At 47.0% G+C, this 23,080-nt stretch overlaps 2 protein-coding genes across 2 annotated transcripts in view; one reads left to right on the forward strand and one right to left on the reverse strand.

Annotated features, from left to right (window-relative positions):
- Positions 1-11,741, forward strand: part of LOC142879899 (uncharacterized) — a 26,823-nt gene extending 15,082 nt beyond the window's left edge. The window contains exons 12-21 of the mRNA XM_076013449.1: positions 48-193; positions 1,732-1,858; positions 2,987-3,016; positions 3,127-3,239; positions 3,528-3,660; positions 5,054-5,193; positions 7,623-7,746; positions 8,309-8,467; positions 10,044-10,200; positions 11,147-11,741. Of these exons, the coding sequence (XP_075869564.1) occupies positions 48-193; positions 1,732-1,858; positions 2,987-3,016; positions 3,127-3,239; positions 3,528-3,660; positions 5,054-5,193; positions 7,623-7,746; positions 8,309-8,467; positions 10,044-10,200; positions 11,147-11,235 (1,218 nt within the window). The 3' untranslated portion in view covers positions 11,236-11,741. The remainder of the gene's footprint in view (positions 1-47; positions 194-1,731; positions 1,859-2,986; positions 3,017-3,126; positions 3,240-3,527; positions 3,661-5,053; positions 5,194-7,622; positions 7,747-8,308; positions 8,468-10,043; positions 10,201-11,146) is intronic.
- On the reverse strand, positions 11,662-22,697 carry LOC142879905 (NAD(P)H oxidoreductase RTN4IP1, mitochondrial-like). Its single transcript, XM_076013461.1, has 9 exons — positions 22,154-22,697; positions 21,901-22,052; positions 20,299-20,367; positions 19,669-19,793; positions 19,242-19,290; positions 18,995-19,131; positions 17,301-17,484; positions 14,376-14,471; positions 11,662-12,406 (listed from the first exon to the last, which is right to left on the reverse strand). Exons 1-9 carry the CDS (start codon positions 22,434-22,436, stop codon positions 12,209-12,211), a joined length of 1,293 nt encoding a protein of 430 aa, XP_075869576.1. The 5' UTR covers positions 22,437-22,697; the 3' UTR covers positions 11,662-12,208.
- Positions 22,698-23,080: the final 383 nt, after the last annotated feature.

Here is a 23,080-nt window from a genome sequence, read left to right on the forward strand (position 1 = left end):
TCAAATACAGTCCGTGTGACGTCTCCTGTGTTCTTGTTGTGCCGCAGGATTTCTTCCAGCCACACCTGAAAATGTTCCGGGACCCGGCGTTTGGCGAGCGGGGCGGCAACGTTGACCTGACGGTGCCCCTTATCAGCATGGAGGAGACGGGCTTCGGCTTGAGGACGCAGTCCATCGACGTCATCGGCGGCGTGTAAGCGCGAACTGCAGCGAAGACAGAGTTTTAGCTTCTTGAATTAAAGCAGATTAAAAATCGAGCTGCGCTGCCATGGCGGTTGCTCTTTGTTTTTTTTTGTTTTTTTGCAGCGTAATTACCAGCGGCTACTTCTGATGGCGCGTGCTTCCCACAGTGGAGTCTTTCACTTCAGAGGCCCGCCGTGACATTCAGCAACATTCTCTGAGTCTCAGGTGTGCGGCGGCCAAGGCTGCCACACCCCACGCGCCGCTGACAGGTCCGGGCGAATAATCTCCCTCTGTGGTTAGCCAGCCGCGCCCCGCTGTCAACAGAGGTCGGACTTGCCGCCTCACGCCCTTTTACAGTGGGAATAAATGAGTTCAGGGCGTGGAGGCGGCTCCAAAGGCCAAAAGTTGCCCCAATTCAGGCCGTGAGCGACGAGCGAAACAAGGGTTATTATTCAAATTGGAAAGCTGAAGTGCTGACTGTCGCAGCTCAGGGGAGAGACGAGGAAACTGGTGAATCATTTTGAGGGAAACATTAGCGGTGTCCCAAATTGTACTCTGCTGTTTTGTTGTTTTTTTTTCTCACCTACCAGCAATTACAGTTTGTTAACCAGCAGCTCTTTTATGCTTTTTTTCCCCCTCTACTTTTTTCTTTTGTAAACACTGAATTGCAGGCAGGCTGCAATAGTTGGAGAACTCCCACGTAAATAAAACCTCACCGTGCTAACGTCTGGCAAAAATGTAGCTAGAACGAGGTTAGCTTGCTAGTGAGCACTAACGTTGGAGATAAGGAGTGCAAGTATTACGAAATGTGCTTTTGATTACTTCCGAACATACTTTGTTCCCCTACGCACTCAAAACGGGTCACTCTGAGCAGATTTTGAAAGCTAAGCTAAGTTAAGCCAACATAGACTGCTTAGCTTAACCTTATGACCCCCCCCGTCCCCCTATCCTGTAATTGACTCAGAAATTTAAATATATCTTCTGGTTTCTTCAAATGCGGTCGAACATCGTACTATTTTCACACGGTACGCGCCGCTTTTTTAGCAATATCATGCAGCCTGCTTGTTGCAGATCACTGCCAAACACTGCGCCACTGATGGAGGAACTCGCATTGAGCGTTGAATCCGTCAGCAGCCAGTTATATCCCAAGAGCGGAGTTGTTTGTCTTAAAAAGGTACATAACCTGGGCTGGCATCAGCCGTAGGTAATGTTCTCGCTGCTAATCACAACCCTCTCACCCTCTTTTTTTTTTTTTTTGTTGTTGAAAGACAAGTCTCAGTCTTTGCGATGAATAGAAACGTGTCGAGATGTCACGGCAACTGAGAATCGCTAGATCTCCCGTTTATCTTCGGAGCGCCGCTGTACATGCTGCACACGGCGTGTGGGCGGCTATTATCAACCTGGAATGCGACCAAGAACTGGCAGCTGGCAGCGCCGGCGCGGTGCCTTTTCGGTCTGTCGCGAAATAATTGCTTCTTGTTTGATTCACGAGCATCCTACGTGTTTGTTTGGGTTTTTTGCGTTCATTTCTTTCCTCCCCTCCTACAGATGGGTTGTGTTCGAGGAGCCGGGATTCTGCGGCGAGCCTCACGTCCTCGAGCGAGGCCTCTACGGGTGTCCGGAGGACTGGGGGGCTCTGCAGCCCAGGGTCGGCTCGGCAATGACCGTAGTGCTGGTGAGAGCCAATGACGTCGATGCTAATATGAAATCCACATTTTTTTTTTCTTTTCTTTTTTTTCCCCCCTCCGAGAGTGAAAAAAACTAAAGCCAATTTAGTAAACAGAGTTGAGATATTCATGTTATTGTTTTTTTGCAGCAGCTGCTCATTAAATCCGCGTGTGATCAGAATCACACGCGGAATCATAAGATTTGTATTTGGAGCCCACTGTGATTAATGGCCGCTAATTTTTCACTTCCCCCGGCGGCTCCGCTCTCGGCTCGGCACGCTTGATGTCGCTTGATGTGGGGGGGACATCAAGCCGCGCAGACCCTCGCAAAAGCCGATTATCATCGCCGCCGCCGCCGCCGTCGTCGCTTTTTGTTTTTGCGCGAACAGAACGTTCGACGAGGGCAAGATTTAATAAAAAAAATAAAAAATACATTTAAAAAAATCTAATAAAAAAGAAGAAGCTGGCCATGAGACGAAATATGCCAAACATGTGCAGTGGCCGAGGTGAGTCATGGCGACGCCACTTCAAGCCCGGCGATGACAAAACACATTTCGTAAGGAGCCTGAAGGCCACACCCAGAGGACTCGGCCTTTGTTTCTGATTCTGGGGCTTTTCTATCGCTTTCAATGATGGATCTTTTTTTTTTTTTTTTTTGTCAGAAGTCAGTCACTTGTTGGGCCTTAATCCTGGGCCTAGTGGTGTTGTGTCAACAACTCAGGCGACGCCTTATGTGACATCACAAAGGGCATGTTTTGGGACATACTTTCAAAAAGTGAGCAAAGTGAGCAAGAAAAAACTGAATAAAAATAGTCTTTTTTTTTCAGTTTTTTCTTTATCTTATTCAGAAACAAGCTTCACGAATGATATTCAGAATTGCGTTCACAGAGCCGCCTGGCCCTGACCTGCAGCTACTCAAAAGCCAAACAGAATTTGCTGTTCTGCGGGGAGATCACTGTGTCATACTGTTGTTTTGAAATATTGCCACAACACACCCACACACACACACACACACACCCACACACACACACACACACACACACACAACAGAAAAAAGAAAAGTCTCACATGACCATCATATGTGACTCATCGTGTCTCCAGCGAGTCTCACCGAGCTGTTGTCTCCTTTCTTTCAGGATGACTTCGAGAGCACCGCCAAGTTCAAGGTAACGTTTCAGAAACCAAAATTCTGAGGGGGGGGTGGAGCCTCTCAGAGGGGGTGACTCAGGCTTATTGTCTCGCTATATGTGTGTGTGTGTGTGTGTGTGTCCCTCAGGTGCAGCTTTTCTCCGAGCCGGCTTTTCAAGGCTCCGTCCTCGCCCTGGAGGACAGCGCTGCCTCCCTGCAGCACGGCTTCTCCGTGGGCTCCTGCAAGGTCCTGGCTGGCAGGTACTACCGCACGTCACACAAGTGATAAAAATAAATAAATAAATAAAAATAAGAATAATTGAAAAAAATATTTAAATATGTCCCCGGTCGCGATCACCTCCCCGAGTGTTACTCCTGCCTGATGGCGGCTGCATGATGTAACTCCCTCCCTCCCTCCCTCCCTCATCCCTCCCTTTCTTCCGGTTATGTAAAGACCCTCAGCTTCCATTATGGTTATTATCATACGTTGTGCTCCTGAGTGCCGCCGAAGTCTTATGTTCTTTTTCCCCCCTCGAAAATTCCTTTTAGCTGGCTGGCATTTGAGGGCCAGGACTTCACCGGCAGGATGTACGCGCTGGAAGCGGGCAGCTACTCGGACCTGAGGGCCATGGGATGCAGCCAAGCCAACCCCTCCATCCTGTCCATGCAGACCACCGGATTTGTACGTCTTTGGTTATTTTATTTTTTTATTCTGCAGTTCCTTTGCAATTCTTTTTAAAGACCAAAAAAATGGTTGTCGGATCTTTAATTTTTTAAAAATTTTTTTATTTAAATTAAATGATTTATCTATTTTTTTATACACTTACTGGCCACTTTATGCAAATAGCCGATTGGCCAATCAGATGAATCGACTGGCTAGTTCAAAGCGAGGCATCGCATTGGGGAAGGAAAGAGATCGACGTGACCTTGAACGTGGTGAACGGTGTTTTATTGGGACTGGTCTGAGAACTTTAAGAACCGCTGATCGACAGCGATATTCCATGATGTCACAGGTTTACGGCCCCAGGCAGACAAAATATGTAGAAGAGGAACTCAAGTCATCAGTGGTTCTGCAGACTATCATCTGTAAACAAACTATATATATGAACGTGTTCACTCATTGGACACTTCATGGGTAACTGCTACTAGCTAGGTGTCCTTAATAAAGTGTTGAATTTGTAAATGATTTGGCATTGCACCTCTGTAAAACTGTCAAACTCCCGGCCTTCCAATCCCAACAATGGGCTGCATTCTGAACCGCCGCTTCGTTGTTCCGACGCTTACCCACGAGATTTGGGCGCAAACCCACCGGCAAGCCAGTGGGTTTGCCCTCCTGCCAGGTTCAAGAGCATCGAATTTAGTCTTCAGAACATTTCATTTTTCAGAATTTCAAAAGCGCCCCATCCAAGTCACTCGAAAGATAAATCTGGGCCCATTGTTGGGCCTCGGCATTGTTCCCTTCCCCCAAGCTGCGGAGCGGCTTTGACGGCTCAACGGAAAATATTGGTGCAAAACCACGGTTGCTCTCGCACCTTTTTCACGGCTTTTCAGTCAATTTGTCCCTTTGAGCTGTCGCATCGCTTTCCCGCTGCAGAAAGAAATCCCCATTGAAATCAATTGGGCCTGTTGACACAGACTCGGCCAGTTTTGCCACACACTCAATATTTATCTCACGAGAATAAACACTTTTCAGGCTAAGAAAAAAAAAAAAAAAAAAAAAAAAAATGTGAGTTTGCCATTTTCTCATTGCAGCAAATGCCGCGTCATTCAGGGCAACTTTCATTTTCAAAGTCTCGTCCATTTGCTACGTTTTTTCCGCTCCACTCTCGTCATTAATCATTTCCGTGAGCGTAATGACTGCCGCTCGGACACGCTGCAACTGCAAATCCTCGGACGATGCCGAAGACATTTCGGTAGAAATGCCCATCTTCCAAGCGCCGTGCGATAAGAAAAACTACAAAGCGTTCCCTTAAGCTAGCCTGACTTCGCCCCCGCTGGATCTCCATCAAACAGGGCCGCACCTTGACCCCTTGTCTCCTCCTCTTCTTCTTCTCCTCCTCCTCCTCCCTCTGCAGGAGTTCTCGCTGCCGTCCATCACTCTGTTCGAGAGGAGCGGCCTTCGGGGCAAGAGGGTGATTCTGACTGACGGCGCGGTCAACCTTCAGCTGGCTGGAGGCTGCGCCAGGGTTCAGTCTCTGCTCGTGGAGGGAGGCATGTGAGTAGATCGGCAAGAGTTCAGCTGGTCCGCACGTGCCGCCGCCGCCCGGTGGGAAGTGCTTTTTCTGCCTCTCTCTCGCTGACATTTATACGCCGCCTTTTTCTTTTTTTTTTTTTTTTTTCCAAACGTAGGCCGGGGCTTCTTCGGGTGAATGCCCAGTGGTGTTCATCATCGGTGCAGAAGCTCTTTGAAATTCAAACGGCGAAGGGCGAGGCTCGAAATGTTTTCCAAAGCTGGCAGGGAGTTGCTTTGCTTTACAGACCGAGTGCACCTGTAGAGCGGCGGCAACATCGGTGAGGGTTAAATTGTGAAGTAGTCTCAGTAAAGCCACTCACTGCGAGCTTCGAAAAACATTTTGATATATGTATATATATATATGTATGTAAATATATATACATATATATTTATATATGTATACTGTCTATATGTATATATATATATATATACACATACATAATATATATGTATATACATACATATATATACATATTTGTATATACACATACATATGTGTATCTATTATATATAATGTACATATGGTATGTATATACATATACACACACACATATATACATGTACATACATACATACATACAAACACACACACATTTATATATTTTTATATATATATAAATATATATATACACATCCATATGTACACATATATACATATATATGTCTATACACACGTATCTGCATACATACATACATATATACACATATATATATACATACATACATACATACATACATACATACATAATATACACACTCACAAGTTCTCCAAGTGCAATTATGGGCAAGTAGAGGAACTAAACATTTCTTCCGCAAAGATATCGCAATAGTATCACGTTTTGAGATGATGAATTGAGATTTTTCAAGGTGTCTGAGAACGTTTTTCCCCCCCCCCGACTACTGTACTCAGCTACTGTACATCCGAGGACCCCAACGAGACGTCACTGGAGTTTAGAGTTCATGTCCGCAGCTGTTCCGCTCCTACTTGCAGCCTCACACATTAGCTGCACGCAGCAGAGTGCAGGGGTAGCGAGGGAAGGAGGCGCAACCGACGACGGAAAACTGTTGCTGATGTGCGAGATTCGGGCGACAAGCGCGAGTCCGTGTGGAGGGAATCAAAGAAAGCAGGGGTGGGGGGGGAGTGGTCTCAAAGTGGCGACAGCGTGACACATTCCCACCGCAGGAGAGACGGGGAAACCAGCCAGAGTGCGTCGGGGTCATGAGGGTCAGGAACGTTTTGGAGAAATAATGATAGCACCCGGTGGAGATAAAAACTGGTTCTGACTCCATTAGAAGTGCTGTGCAGTGCTGAAAACATTATTTAGACCTTTGGTCGTTGAAACCAAAGAACATAGATGTTTCTGAAAGCCTCTTAGTTTTGAATTCACCTCTTTAGAGGAGGTCAGGTAGCAGGTGTGCAGGCTCCTTGTTTAGTTTTATGTAATCGCGTAATAGTCAGAAAAAGCACACATTTACATGGGCTTTTATTCTGTTTCATTTTTTTTTTTTTTTTTTTCCCGGTGTTAGAGCTGCCTGCAGAGTGAAAGTGCAGATCATTTTTCACAATCCTACCACACATTGGCAATGAGGATTTTAAAAAAGGCCAATCAAAAAGTTGGGGTACAACATCGTCACCCATGATATTGAACGAAATGTAACGTGAATGTAAATATAAAACCGACAAACAAAAAACAATCACAGAAATGTTCGAAAAGAAAGCTATCCAAGCTTCATGAGCAAAAAAAAAAAATCGCAGCATCGCGTTACCGTGCAAGTCGAAACAACAAATGTGCAGGAGTGAAACATGACAGAGCGCTGACTCACGGTTGTACGGATGTAAAACTAAAAATGATGAGCTGGAAACTCTGCTGGCATCCGGCAGCGAACCAAACAGCAATCAGGCCCAGGTGTGAGAGCAGGAAGAGGAAGTGACCTCACCTCACCCACCCCCAAAGATGGGGAGAGATCTGCCCCCTTCAGGTTGCAGTGGGAGTGGTCGCATCGTTGAAAACATTCCAGAAGGGGTTGGTTTTTTTTCTTTTTCTTTTAACATTAGGCTGTTTATCTTGCATTTAACCACAAAAACGACATTTCCTCTGCCGGACTGCGATGAAACAACCTTCATTTGACAAGAAAGGATCATAATTATGATCATGAAAAACAAAAAAAAAGCACTTTGGTAAACGAGCCTCCACATGCTGGTGGTTTCACCATCGCCGAGGCAAAAGTGAAACGGTTTTGGCAATTATCAGCGCTGGTGAGATGAGGAAGTGGGCGTCGGAGAGCAACTGCTGGGGTTACTAAAAGACAAACTGAAAGCACTCCCACGTAGCCAAGCCAACCTGCGCGTGTTTCCTTGTGGCGATGGCGAGAGATCAGGTCCCGACTGTGTCCGCTCTGGTGGCTTCCAGGTGGGTTCTGTACGAGGGGATCAACTACCGCGGGGCTCAGCTTTTCCTCCGGCCCGGGGAGGTGCCCGACTGGCGGGAGCTCAGCACCTGGCAGAAGATCGGATCCCTGCGGCCCCTCGGTCAGGTAAGTGTCGTGTTGTTGACCTGCATGTGTGTCTGCGGCCATTACTTTGTTGAAAATAGCCTGTTGTGGCCCTTGAGGCCGGCTTTACTGGGAGGAAGGACTCTTGGAGGTGCTCGGAGACACTTTAGAGGTGACGGCAGCAACGCTTTGGCCTCAAAGGGGCAGCTTGAAAACGGCTGTGTTGTCACTCAGCGTCCCTTTGTGACATCACAAAGGGCTGATATCCACAACAAAGAGGTATATATATCCATAAGAAGAAGTGCAACACAGACTCTTTTTTTTTGGGGGGGGGGGGCACATATTTATAACCTCCCACCGCCGAGTGAAAAACATGTTATTTGGACGATTCAAGTGGGAAAGGCTCATTCTAAAAACGGATATTTTGAGATAACAACCAAAACACTCAACACTGGTCTTGTTTATCCCACATAAACCCAAAGTGCGCCATTAAAACCTCATCTCCGAGGCCTCTTTCAAAGTTTGCATTCAACTAAAATTGAACAATTGTCATTTTGCCATTCCCAGACGTCATCCTCTGTGTGTGTGTGTGTGCTCTGAGCAGCCGCAGGTCCACTTCCGCATCAGAAACAGGCAGACGGGCCTCATGATGGCGCTGACGGGCGACCTGGACGACGTCAAGCTGATGCGCGTGCAGGAGATGGAGGAGAACGGAGAGCTGGACCAGATCTGGTTCTACCGGAACGGACGACTCCGCTGCAAGGTTGCCGCCTAGCGTCACACAAAAACAGAGGGGTTCCGAAGGTTTCACATCAAAACCATGGCGAGGGAGCTACACTGCGGGGGTGTCAAACTAACCCCCGCCTGACTCGCCGCGAGCGCTCCTGATATTGTCTCTCCATTTTCTCCGAGGAGAGGGCGCGTCGTGATAAGATTCTGCCGAGAATAAAGTTAACTCTCCACCTCCCCATTGTTTACGGAGAGATAGATGTTGGCCCGGGCACCGCAGACACGCCCGTCTGTCTAGACTCCGAATGTCAATCACCGAGGCCGTCAGCGGCGAGGGAAGAGCGGAGAGACCGACCCAAAAATCCGGAAACAAACACGGCAATAATTACTGCGGCTGAGAGTCTGATTGATGCCTCGCCTGGATTGTAGATAAGAGTTCATTAAAAAACACTAACGAACGAAGGTAACCTGAGCCGATCAGCGCGGTGAGATCAGAGAGAGAGTAACCTGGAAGAACCTGTTGCAGCCTTGAGGTCCAGAAAAGACGAGATACAAACATACACACACACATATATATATATATGTGGATATTTATATACATTTATACACTTTATCTATATATATATATATATATATATATATATATATATATATATATATATATATATATATATACACACATATATATATATATATATATATATATGCTGAATACTCAATGAGATCAAAAGGTCAACTTCCCTCTGATATGTACGGTGGTCGACAAGGGCCAAACACAATACAACTGCCTAATGCTCCCTAGATGGTGAAAACAGCTGCAGGTATGGAAACGATGGCAAAACACAAACACAAGTCTGAGCAAGGTATACAAATAGAATTGTGGTGCAAACGGAAAAAAAAAAAAAAAAAACTGCGTTGCAAGACATAAATACATGTACTTAATCATCAAATGCGCCGCAAACGGAGAAGCGATGCAAAAAAAAAAAAAAAACGCTGCATGAACCAGTCACTGCGACGGAAGTGCTCCAAACCTGCAGAGGGCGCTCTTAGCCGGACAGCTCAAATTGGAGAGAGACGCAGGTAGACCGAGGACGACTGACTCGAGAGTTTCTAGTAGAAACTAGCGTAAAATATACTCAAATAAAAGTCACGTTGGCGCGCTAAGCCGTACCTTCCCGCTGTTGTTTGAGACACATTCCCTCAGCCGTCCTTTCCAATACCTGCAGCCGTTCTCGCCAACTGCGGCGCATTAGGCAGTTGTACTGTCGGCCGCCGTAGACATGACTGCGAGAAACTCAACATTTTTGAAACGGAAACTTCCCCTTTCAATTTAACTAATGCGCGCCGATGCCTTGTGCACTTTACGCCAAATAAGCTTGTAAAATGCGATGCGTTTTCTATCCGAGAGCGACCGATCAATGGCCCGAGGTAGAAAAATCGGTTGTTATTGTGGCTGTTCTTCCCCTAAGTGGAACCCTCGTAATGCGCTCAATCGTCCGCGTCCGACCAGAAGATTAACCCCAAAGTGTGGCGAGAACAGATCGTTAATCGATAGACGGCACTTAAGTGCTTTTGAGCGTCACTAAGGAAATCAACTTTTGTGTCTCCAGCTGTTGGAGGAGTGCTTCCTGACACCCAGCGGCAACATCGTCATAGCCGGGTGCCGAATGGGCGTCAGCCCCGAGGCGGATAACCACCTGTGGAGCATCACCACCGAGGGCTTCATCTGCTACAGCCCCACCCCCAATCTGGTCCTGGATGTCAAAGGTGAGCCACTGCGGGAGCTTCAGACTTGACGGTTTTTAGAATAGCATCGAATAAATAGAGCCATCGTGAGGAGGCTCAGCCAAGTCGAGCGACTTGTATAAATCAAGGTCAGGGCAGATCAAGGTTAAACTGATGCAGATGCAAGATATTATATATATATATATATATATATATGTATATATATATATATATATATATATATGTGTATATATATATATATATATATATGTATATATATATATGTATATGTATATATATATATATATATATGTATATGTATATATATGTATATGTATATATATATATATATATGTATATGTATATATATATATATATATATGTATATGTATATATATATATATATATATGTATATATATATATATATATATGTATATATATATATATATATATATATATATATATATATATATAAAAACATGCATAATTAAATGAAAAGTAGAGTAGTAAAAAAAAAAAGTTGGACTCACTTCCATTTGACATTTGACCTCTGAGCAGCAACTACCTGCCTTGTCCAAACACCATTAAGGAATCAAATTGTGGTTAATTTTTATTTTTTTTTAGAAGGGGAAAAAAAATCATTTCAGTGTTTTCAAACCTGTCAGGCATCGAAATATTTTTTGGGCAACAAGCGCGCTCCTGCTGGAGTGCGTTAAACTAGTTCTGTTCAGCCGCTCTTCAACGTCACTGTCAATTAGTGACACCTAGTGGACGAAATGATGTACTGTCACACAAGTATATATAATATATTTCAAAATGATAATTTGACATATTCATCCACCATAGAGTTGTAATAACGATAGAAAGCTTGTTTTTTTATTTTTATTTATTTAGCTAACATAAATAAAGAAAGCTTTATGTCTCTGCAAACTTATTTTGATATTCATGAAAGTTGTAATAATTATAATACCTCTTTGTTTTCATCAGGGGGCCACAACTACGACAAGAACCAACTCATTCTCAACAACATGGATCCAAACAAAGAGCAGCAGCTGTGGGACGTGGAGCTGCTATGATGATGTGATCTTCGGCTGCTGCTGCTGCTGCTGCTGCTGCTGCTGCCGCTGCCGCTGCTGCTGCTGCTGCCGCTGCTGCCGGATCCCTGACGTGCAGCTCCGCCGTGAGACTCTGCTGTGCAGTTTCAGGGCGGAGAGCTGAAGGACCAAAGATGGGACCGGAGGTCGGAGGTCGGAGGTCGGAGAGCAGGGACGGATGCCAGGATGCCAGGATGCCAGGATGTCGACCAACAACTAATGAACACTCAGACGGATGCAACGACCGAATCTCTGCCACAAACACTTTTTTTTAATGTTTTTTTTTCCCTCTCCTTTTAATTCTTGAAAATTGTCTTTCCTCGTGATAATTTAAACAGTGTTAACAAAAATACTCTTTTTTTTTTAAATGCGATGTCATGACATGACGAGACAAAACGACGCGGCTGCTTCTGAATGTTTTATGTTTAATCGAGATCATGCGGCACAAACCTCCTTGTATTTAGTACAATAAAGGTATTTTTTCTCAAGTCTGCAAGCAGTTGCTTCACACTGTACGGCTGTCACACAAAGCCTTGTATTTTTTTTGTATTTTTTTTTTTTTTTTTTTTTTTAAACAATGGTTTTCAACAAGTCTTCCCTTCCTCCTTCCAGGATGCTCAGAATTGCAAAAAAAATGCAAACGATCCCTCCGAGTCCCTGCACTGGAGTGTCATTGCATATTGATTGCACGTTTCCCACTGACACTGCTGAAAAGCAGACGTTTCTATTATGCATGAGCTGTGGAGGCGCGGCGCGATGAAATCAAGCGAGCCGCCCGGTGGCCGAGGATCCACTGCCGGAAGAGACGAGACGGAACTCGAGGCCCAGGAAGCGGAAACCGCTGAGCGGCTTGGCGACGGCTGCCCTCCGACGTGCCTGCATCAAAATCTCCAATCTCCGCTGATTCAGTCGTAACGGAGATAAGACGTTTCCCCCCGCCCCCCCCACCTTGTGTCTAGTTCTGCTCTGCTGAGTGCTGCTGGGCACCCGGTTCCGCAACCCCGCCGTTCTGCTCCAGCTCTTGGCTCTGCCCGTCGTCCTCCTCCTCGGCCACCCGGACCACCGTCTTCCCTCTGGCGTGTCCCTCCTCCAGCTTCTGGAAAGCCTGGGGCACCTGAGCGAACGGGAACTGGGCTTCCACCACCGGCAGGATCTGCGGTTGGAGCCAGAGAGAGAGAGAGAGGGAGAGAGAGAGGAAGATCGAATGAATAAGAGCTGAAAATCAAAATCGAGGGAAAAATAATCTTGATTAGCGCAGGTTGACTTTTAAGAAGATCATCAACGCGAGAGGAGTTTCCTTTTCTGACGGTATGAGTCCAGAAACAGAGAAAAGCATTTGTGGCTCGAAGGGTGCGTTCAGACTGCCAGACAAAATCCGATTAATCAGCCCATCCAGATTCAAACCTGGATGGTTCTTTTGTAGTCTGAACGCTCACAAATCAGATCAGATCTTTGTCGCACTTGGACAGATGCATCTCAGTGTGAACAGCTCCAAACACACCGATCGGTTTTGACTGTCTGTGACGAGCCAGATCCCGTCGCTAAAAATTTGAGATTTGAGAAGGAATCCGATTTGAATCGGATTCGCCCGCAGTCTGCACGCAGCAGACCGTTGTGATGTCACAGAGGGCACTCGGGCCTCTCTCAACCTCGTCCTGCAGCAGCTGGAGGCTAAAAGCCACAAACTTTTTGCGGGAGGTGGCTGCAAACAGAGGGCTAAATGTGCCATTTCCTGGAGATTTGTAGCTTTTTCTTCAGGGGGGTTCGAATGGTACACAGGCGATTTGACAGGCTGGTGAAAAGACACAAATAAAACTAAATCTCTGCTTTCGTTGCTGCAATGTTTTTTTGTTTTTTTTTTGAGAATGTGATGAGGCTGGACAATCCAGCTCTGGCTTCAGAGCAGCAGCAGCAGCAGCAGCAGCAGCAGCAGCAGCCGCCGGGCTTGTTATTCCGGTCAGCATCTCTTGCTCGCTAACAATGGATGAGGTGGCGGCGGGAGGGGGGAAGTGGAGGGGGGGGGGGGGGGGGCGTCAAACTGAAAACCATCCACACTGCTGCCTGAGATTAGGGGTGGGGGGGTGGGGTGGGGTGTGTGTGTGTGTCGACACTGATTCCAGCAGCGCAGGGAGGTCGGCTCAGCGCCGCTTAAAAAAAAAATCCATTCACGTCGTCCCACCCGGCGGCGAGGCGAGGCTGTACCGCCCACACAAATACACAAACACACAAACACACAAACACCCGAACACCCGAACACCCAAACACACGGCGCCAGGCCGCTTTTAATGCGGACATGCCGGGAATTCCTGCTGCCTTCACGTCCAGCGATGGAGCTCACACAGTGCGTGTAAAGCGAGTGACCCACCGCCGCCACCACCACCACCACCTACACGAATATGTACAGGTATTGGATATATTGGATTGGATGTACAAATATTGACAACATTTTTTTTTAAATATTGAAAAAAATGTTTTGGAAAAAAATTGGGGAAAAAAATGGAAACATGTAATATTAGAACAGGCGATCTTAAAGACATTTTAGTCACCATTGGTCACAATAATACATATATATGTGTATGCACGTGTCCATGGAGTTAAAAGAAGGTCACGGGACGGGAAAGCTGGGAAGGTGAGAGGGCGAATCTGTCTATCGCATTCCAGCGGACTCTCGCTTTGCAGGTCTCCCCTCTCTGCACGCCGGCCCTCGACTCAGGGGGCGGGCCGCCGCGAGGACGAGGTGGAACACTAAAGGCGGGTGGGTGGGGCTTTGGAGGTCCAGCGTGTAAAGTTTGGCTTTACAAGCTAAAGTTTGGCTTGATTTATGATCATTTATGAGAATCCCTTTTTTTTCCACGCTTAGGCTCTTAAAAATAAAAGTCTTTCAGTGCTGCTAAATTGCCGCTACCGCATCCGAAGTGAACGGGTCCGGGCAGCGGGAGGCCGAGAGGTCCCCCACCCCTCCCCCCCAGGCCTGTCGCTAACAACCGAAGCGACGGCTCCAGATTCGGACACCGGCTGCCAAACGAAAGCCCCCCTCGAGGTGGTGGACGACTTCAGGAACAGAGATCCGATCCGAACGCCAACGGTAATACAGTACAGTACAATACAATACAGTACAATACCTTCCCGGCGTCCACCAGCTGGCTGACCTCGTCCAGGGCCGGCCCATCCGGAGTGTAGAAGGCCCAGCGGTAGAAGACGCCGCTCGACATCACGCTCTGAGGTGAGCAGAGGGGTCAACAGGTCAGGACAAGCAGCTCTCAGGTGTGACACAAGAACAGAGAAGAAGAAGAAAGAACGAAATCGCATGAACTAAACTACCGCAGCTGCGCAGGAGCGGAAAAATCATTTGAGATTCCAGCTTTGAGAGTTTGGAGTCTGGAAATACCACCAGTGGAGGACGGAGGAATTAAAGCGGCGCCACCTGAATGTCAGCTCAGGGCGAGAGGAGGAGAAGGAGGAGGGAAAGCGATGAGCACAGGTGCGCTCCTCACTTGTCTTCAGTTAAGACTTCAAGGTTGATGAATGTTCCGCGTTGCTCATTAACCCGAGAGGGTGGCAAGACACCGAGCGGCTCTGGGAAACAGTCTTCAGTCCAATTAAAAAAAAAAAATTTAAAAAAAAGCCTTCACGATGTCTAAAAAACAACAAAGTCACAACTTGGAAAAAAAGAGATTTTTTTTTAAGGGGTAAGAGGCTGTATCTGCACTGTCCTTGACTGAGCGCTGATTCATTTTTAATGAATAAAAGGTTAAATATATCAAAAACAAACACTTTAGTTCATCCTTGTTTCACCCGAAAAACCGCATTTGGAAAACCGAGTGCTTGTCTTAAGGACTTAAGACAGCGAAACGTAGGCGATCCCCGTACAGCAGTGAGCTCAACATCAGCCACAGCCCTAGGTGATGTCATCAGCGGTATTCTGCAGAGTCACTGACAGGAAACACATTGAATCGTGCCATCACAGTGTCCTCTTTTTAGATTTGGGTCGTTCCTGGTTGTCTTTTTTTTTTTGTAATAAAAAAAGAGGTTTGTGGTGTCGCACAATAAAAGGCCATGAGAACACAAAGACAGCAGCTGCAGGGGGGGGGGGGAGGAAGAGACTCCTTTATTAAGCCTGAAATCCGACGCCGTCCTTCCTTTGCTATTAAACCCTGTCTTCTTCCTCGCCGGTCCGGGTCGTGCGCGCATTTTGAACACTAGGGGGCTCAACTGAGCTGTATTTTCACCCCCCACCCCCAAAATCCCTTTCGGTCTGAAGGGGGCGGACTGACGGGGGTGTGACTGACTGACTGACTGAATGACTGACTGACTGACTGAATGACTGACGGACTGACTGGCTGCGGCTGAGCCCTGCAACAAACTGACCAGCTGGCTGCTGGGACAAAGGGGCCCCGGAGGGCTTGGCAGGAAACACACAAACACTGGAATTTCGCTCCGCTACATCTGCACAAACGGCAACACACAGTGCTGGTTCAGCGGTATGCGTGCGAGCGCGCGACCGACGCCGCACATACCCGCCCGCGGGCGGCGCTTTGGACCGGCCGCTCTGACTCAGTCGCGGACCTGCCCTCGCCTTTCTTTGTTGTTGTTGTTTTTGTTTTTTTTGTCGGGGAGGGGAGGGGGCGGCAGGGAGCGCGGACGCTCCGGCTTCCCTCTTCACCTTGGCACGGCCGGATCACGGGGTCGTGCTGGCACAGCCCCGTGCACGCCCACTGAAAGAAACCTTATGCAACTTTCTTTTTTTTTTTTTTTTTTACTCCACTCTGTACCAGTGGACTCATTTGCACTACTCTGCACTGTCATAGTTTTATACTTTTTTTTGTACTTTTATTTGCTCTCTTGTCTGCATGCTATCTTTGCACTGCGAGCTACCTTTTATACACGCTGACAGACTAAATTTCAATGCTCTGTCTTATGTCGCCAGAGTGACAGCGTCGGTTTCCTCCGGCGTGTTCGGGAACTCCGCGCTATGCTTCTCGCCGTTGTGGAAATCGGCCCCTTCTGACGTCACCAAGGGAAGTTCAAGCGGCCCTCTGAGGCCAAATTGATGCTTCCGTTTTCGTTTCCAGTGACGGCGAATCATTTCGGAGGACAACGATTAAAGGTCCAACGTGTGTGATATTTTTAAGGAAACGCCGTCTGTTGTGCTCAGGGTGACTGTGAGGTGGGCTTCCTTAAAAAAAATAATGGTGCGAGACGGCAGCCGACCCCTTGCGAAGGCCCTTGCTCTACATTCTTATTGACACTCGCAGTCAAAAGTTTGGACAAACTCTGTTGACAAATACTTCTGGTTTTTCTTTCATCTGCATGTGTGTGAGTGCATTAAACAAAAACAAAGTGTGAAACAACTCCAACCAGTTTTATATTTAGACGATCATTTGATGAGATTCATATAAAAGATATAGAACATAACATACTAAGGTTTTTTTTCCCACATTGATTCCCACATCTTGCGTCCAAACTTCTGACTGGTTGTGTGTGTGAGAACCGTAATTAGGAAAAAAAACAAAAAAAAACGGATTTCTTTAATTGTACTGCGAGTATCCACTGTTACTGATGTATTTATGGGCAGTATGTTCGGCCTTTACCAATGTAAAAAAAATGATAAAGCAAGCCAAAAATTTACACACTGGACCTTCGAGTCGCGTATCCACGGGCAGCCTGGCGTCAGAGACATTAAAGTTCGGACCGTTAGGCAGGGGCATTCATTTTCTCCTCCTGTTTCAACTAAAGTTTAGCCGGATCAGGTTCCGCCCGGCTCCGCCAGGCTCTCGCCTTTGCTTTTCAATGAGGCTGTATATTGATTTTTTTTTTTTTTTTTTTTTGTATTCGAGATTCACCCTCATTTTGTCCACAGCCGCCGCACGTGTTACCGCACGCGCTGCTCTGGGAGAAGCGGCAGCAGCAGCAGCAGCAGCAGCAGCAGCAGCAGCGGCAGCGGCAGCAGCGGGCCGAGCGAGATCGGATTTCAGACTAGCAAGAACACGCTCAGAACCCTTCGTCCTGCTTTTTTTTTTTGTTTTTTTGTTTTTTTGTTTTTTTACCTGTACGGCCGTGTTGTGCAGGGCCAGCCCGGCGCAGAGCGCCCCCTGCAGCGCCCCCATGCTGTCGGTGCTGGAGAGCAGCGGCGTGACGAGCGTGACGTACTTCGCCCCGGACCAGGGCTTCAGCAGGCCCGTCGCCCAGCGCTCCGTCTCGCCTCCCACGCCGTCCAAAATCACATCAAACCTGACGGGCCGCAGACAGAAGGGAAGTGGAAGTGGGTGAGGGGGAGGGGGGGGGGGGTTGGAAAGCGAAATAAGCAGCACAATTCAAAGAAAGATGACTCCCGTTTCATCATCTGAGGGAAAAGAAATAGTTACAGAAACTCACTTCTTTTTTTTCTTTTTTCTTTTAGCTGCATTTACCAAATGAGGCTCCGAGGAGAGAAGGGAGAGCAGTGAACCAGCGTCCACTCAGACACTCAGACCTTAAGCCCTGGTTTCCATGGAAACTAGCAAAGCCAGTCAGTCGGGCGGTTGCGCCGAGAAGACGTTTGGGGGCGTCGAAAGAGGAACGATTTGCACAGAGGCGTATTATTGTGTTTAAGCAGAACGAACCTCGGCTGGACCGGCACCAGCACCGGGCTCTGATTGGAACATTCACTCCGATTGAATTGTTTCGGCGGAAAGAATCTCACCGGGCCACAAGTTTAAACAAGTTGCCCACCGGAAAAAAAGAATAGAGCCTAATCGATTACGTCGACAGCATAAATTCGTGGGCGTTATTATTGTAAATCGCTTAACGATAGAAATCGCACTGCAGCCGCTACGTGCTCATTTGTACCTGCAGTGCTGTACTGAGCGCTGCGGGTGGCAGTGTCGCCCACTGTTTACGTTCTGCAAAAACAGAGAAGAAGAACGGCTTCTTCTCTCCGAAAAGGCTCGAAAACTTTCTAAACTTTCGGGATATTTAATAGAAAATGAAGCAGCGGAACACGTTGGGTGCAAACTCCGTCAAGCTCACCTAGCATTCCATGCTCGCGCGACGGCGATACGCCAACACCTTAAGCGGCGACACCCGTAGTCGCTGTACGTCGATGATAGAAATTTCGTAGATTTTTTTTTTTTTTTTAACTTACATGCTTATTTGCTAATTAATCATCAGCCTATGACGCAAGTATATAAAACGTTTTGTTTCACACATCGGAAAATCATGGAACAAGCTAGCTTAGCGAACGACTAGCGTTTACACTGAATTGTAACACTGTCACTTAGTTATCAACCGAGTTATTTAGGGAATGTTAACTTGATATTTAAGTTGTAAGAAATCTGTTCAAGCTATTTAACTGTGATAAACATTGCAAATAACATTTTAATCGTGAATTAATACACCTATGATATTTTACTTTGAAAAATATAACAACTATGTCAGAGATAAATGCTTGTATGTATTTGTTTAAAAAGTATGCCGTCAGAGTGCAACATTAGAACACAGGTGCGAAGATTCAAGCAAGTTCGGTTAAAAAAGAAGTCCAAAATATGTGGTGAGAATAAAGAAGATAATCATGGCTAATGGAAGAAATAATTGATAGATCAGTCGACAACAAAAATAATCGTGAGTCGCAGCACTGGAGTACAATGGGAAACTGCGCCGTTGCAGCACTGACAATACAAAAAGTTTGACTCTGCAGTAACTACAAGAGTTAAGCGAACCTATATGAATCTACTTGCTATGCGCAAAAGCCGACGCCACCTACTTCTGCATGGCCCCCAGCCATTTGGGGGCGTCGCCGGCCGCGTAGTCCACCACCTCGTCGGCGCCCAGCCCCCTGACGAGACCCTCGGCGTTGTGGGAGCAGGTAACGGTCACGTGGGCGCCCCAGGCTTTCAGCAGCTGTCGGGCAGACAGCGGAAACAGTCGAGCGGCAAAGACCACGCAGCTTTGAGTCAGTGAGTCACACACACACACATACACACGCACACACACACACACACGATACACACCTGAATGGCAAACGTTCCGACGCCTCCTGAACCTCCGGTGATCAAAACTCTAAAAGGAGAAAGAAACCCCCGGCGCGAGCGGAGGGTCATTCAATTACTGCGACTCCTTTCAAAGCTGGCGAGAGGAGCGGAAGTCTCAGGAGAGCAAAAAAAAAAAAAAAAAAAAAAAACAGGATTTGTGAGGAACGGAGGCTGTTAGAAGCGAGCGAAGGTTGACTGAAATAAGCGAGCGGATTAACGCCGAAGCTTCTTCCAGAAGCTTCTTCCGCCAATTAGGAGGGAAGAAGAGGAGTTTGGCGGCTCGGGCCAACGCGATGACCAAGACGCCTCATCAGGGGAGCGCCGGGTTGGAAATCACCCTGACGCGACAATAAGAGGACGTCCCGATTCCAGAAAGAGGAGATTTTTTTTTTTCTCCCAGACTCGCCTCTTATTTGCCGAGCTGTCCTTGCAGAGACCGCCCGCGTTGACCAGCGCGGACAGAGCGGTGTTGGCGACGTAGGGGATGGACGAGGCCTCGGCGTGACTCAGGAGTTTGGGCTTGTGGGAGACCTGCGGTAAAAAGAAGACACGCGGCAGGGACAAATTGCTGAATGTCTCACGCACGCACGCACGCACAAAAGTTGAAAAAGCGGCACCTTGGAATTACACCTGCTTAAGTCCAAACCCTTAATTCTGTATATACTGCGGTGTTAGATAACAGAGTGCAACTCATCCTAACTTGTGTTAATTAAATGTTACGCAAATTCATACAGCAGAAAGGCTCTGCATCGATCTGGTTTGCTGAGAATGAGTTTCAACTTTTTGGACTTTGTTTGTCTTTTAGATGCATTTTCAGTTATAAAGGTCTTATTACAACTTATTACAACCTTTTCAAAAAAATGTTATTTTTTTACCCCAGACTACAAATGACAACCACAGCATATTTAGCCCGCAGTTTACAGCCTCCAGCCAAAAAAAAAAAAAAAACTTGTTTGGAAGGCGACAAAAAAACGACCTCCTGGCCCGAGTTGTCAGAACTGAGCTGGCAGAGCCTTCAGAGCGACATGCGGCTCACCTCGTACTCGGTCAAAGTCACGTATTCCGCCAGGCTGCCTTGCTTCCACGGGGGAACGGCGGCCCACACCTGGAAAAAGGAAACACGGCGTTCAATGCGGCGAACACTTCAATTAGGCGCCTCCTCTCGAGCCCCGCGACTCGGGTTAATCGGCTTAAGCCGGGACCCGGCTCGGCCGCTTCCATCCGTCTCAATTGTCATTTTCCAAGGACGAGATGACTAAGACACTGTTTGCGGAAGTTGAATTGGTTAGCGCTCGGATTATTTGATCACTCCGAAGTCCAATTGGGATAATTGTATTTTTGCCTGCAGCAAGACGGTAATGTGTATATATATATATATATATGTGTGTATGTGGGCGACTGTGCAGGGAAACATTTCAGACTTTGATGCAAGGCGCATGTGAGCAGAATCAGCAGGAAGTTTGAGTTCTGAGTTATTTTAGCACCCTTTATTGACGGCGGTTAAATAACTGACGCTTTATAAAGACGGGAACCATACATGAACAAAAACTTTTTTTTTTTGAACCCTAATCTGAATCCTACCATGTTGGACTTTCATCAAGTGAGACTTGGAATTGAAATGGAATTTGAGGACACAAGGATACAAGGATACAAGCAGCAGGGATTAAGTCACGGTTACCCATCAGTGTTTGCTTAAGGTCAGAGTCCTTGGCCACGACAGGCTTAAGCTGAGTGGAATTCAATTCCTCAGTGCAATTCAAGAAGGGATGTGAGGATTTGAATATGTCACGAGAGCCACAAACATCACCGGGGGGTGAAAGCCGAGCGGCTTTAAATCAACGGAGGAAAACCGCAGTAACGGTCGTGGCGAGCTGCAAAGTCAGAAATGTTTTTCTTCTTAAAAGGGTCACAAAGGTGCCACTTTGAAAGTTAAAACACACCAAATAAAAAAACACAAAGTTTGTGAAGTTAGCGAATTGGTGTCAAGGAAACTTTGTGCTGAAAAGGAAAAACACTTCAGTTTTACTAAGACAATTAAACTTTTGAACTGCATTATTAAATGTGTTTGTGAACAAAAATGGGTCAGTCTGAGAATTGAAACTAAAGTTTCAGCTGAAATTGCCAATGCGATACCTTTTCTATGACACTTATGCCTCATTCATTCATTCATCTTCTATACCCGCTTATTCCTATTCAGGGTCACGGGGGTCTGCTGTAGCCTCTCCCAGCTGTCTTAGGGCGAAGGCAGGGTGACACCCTGGACAAGTGGCCAGTTCATCACAGGGCCACATAGAGACAGACAACCATTCACACTCACATGCACACCTACGGACAATTTAGAATGTTCAATTGACCTCACACGCATGTTTTTGGAGTGTGGGAGGAAGCCGGAGAACCCGGAGAGAACCCACGCAGACACAGGGAGAACATGCAAACTCCACGCAGAAAGGTCCCAGGCCCGGGCCCCAGAATCGAACCCACGACCTTCTTGCTGTGAGGCAAAAAATGGATTGGTGTCATTTCTTGATCTGAATTTTACTTTTGCGAGTCCGTACACCAAAATCGCAGCGTTTTGTGAACACAGTTTCGCACACGCGGACATCTTTGTCAAGAGTTGCTGGTTCCCTTCCCCCTCTACCTCATCTCCCGGTGCGAAATGGGTGACCTCTGGTCCACACTCGAGCACCACGCCGGACACGTCACGGCCCAGGATCAGAGGGAACTCGGCACCGCTTCCCATCGCTGACATGGGATCCCTCCTCAATTTCAGCAGTTTGGCTCCGTAGCCACCTGAGAGGAGAAACAACGGAGAAGCTGCGTGACCACCTCTGCCTTCAGTGTCTTCTCGTGTTCTCCATGGGTGCCCCCCCACCCCCCCGCCAGCCACTTACCCCTCATGGCAACATCAAGGGGGTTGAGGCTGGTGGCGTGGACTTGTATCATCACGTCAGTGGGTGATGTGACAGTGGGCATGGGGATCTCCTCCGAGAACCTCAACACCTCGTTGGTGCCGTAGCTGTCAACGCACCAGGCTGACATGCAGCCCTGGAGCCTTGAAGGTGACGTGCAGACGAGCCTCCTGGGGCGGACACTGCAGCCTGCTCTGGCCAGCGCTTTGCCCGAGCCGGCCGCCGCCCTCGCCAGGGACACACACAGCAGCCCGCTCGTCGTCATGACTCGGACGGAACCCGTTTCAGCACGTGAAGGTCGGCCGACGACGTCACATTTGGCTCGGAACCGGATGCTAAGGAAGCTAGCTAGGGGCTAGCCGCAGGTCGTTAGCCGAGCGTTTACGTGTTCAAATGCGGCGCGTTGAGAGGAAGGAAGCGTTTATAGTTACAGACGAATTGTGTTGCCGGATATCACCATCCGGCCAGAAAGTAATGGAAGTCACTGTGTCCGCAGAGAACACTCTCCTCGCCGGCTTGACAGATACATAACAAACCTCTGAACTCGGAGGCTAAAAATTCCGGCCAATAGGGTGAGAGAGAGGCTCTGACGTCACAACCGCTGTGACCTCCACAGCAACAGTCACATAATAATAATAATAATAATAATAATAATAATAATAATAATAATAATAATAATAATAATAATGATGATGATGATGGTGATGATGATGATGATGATGATGATAATAATAATAATAATAATAATAATAATAATAATAATAATAATAATAATAAAGTCACGTTATTTTGTCTTTTTAAAAGAAATATCAAATAATGCAATCTTGAATTATCTCTATTATTCTTTTTTTTTATTCTTTTTTTTTTATTCTGAACTAATTAATTACACAATGATAAAATGGTAAATTG

Source organism: Nelusetta ayraudi, unplaced genomic scaffold, assembly GCF_046127955.1.
Source record: "Nelusetta ayraudi isolate G7.1 ecotype Tasmania unplaced genomic scaffold, CSIRO-AGI_Nayr_v1 ptg000151l, whole genome shotgun sequence".
Taxonomy (NCBI): Eukaryota; Metazoa; Chordata; class Actinopteri; order Tetraodontiformes; family Monacanthidae; genus Nelusetta; species Nelusetta ayraudi.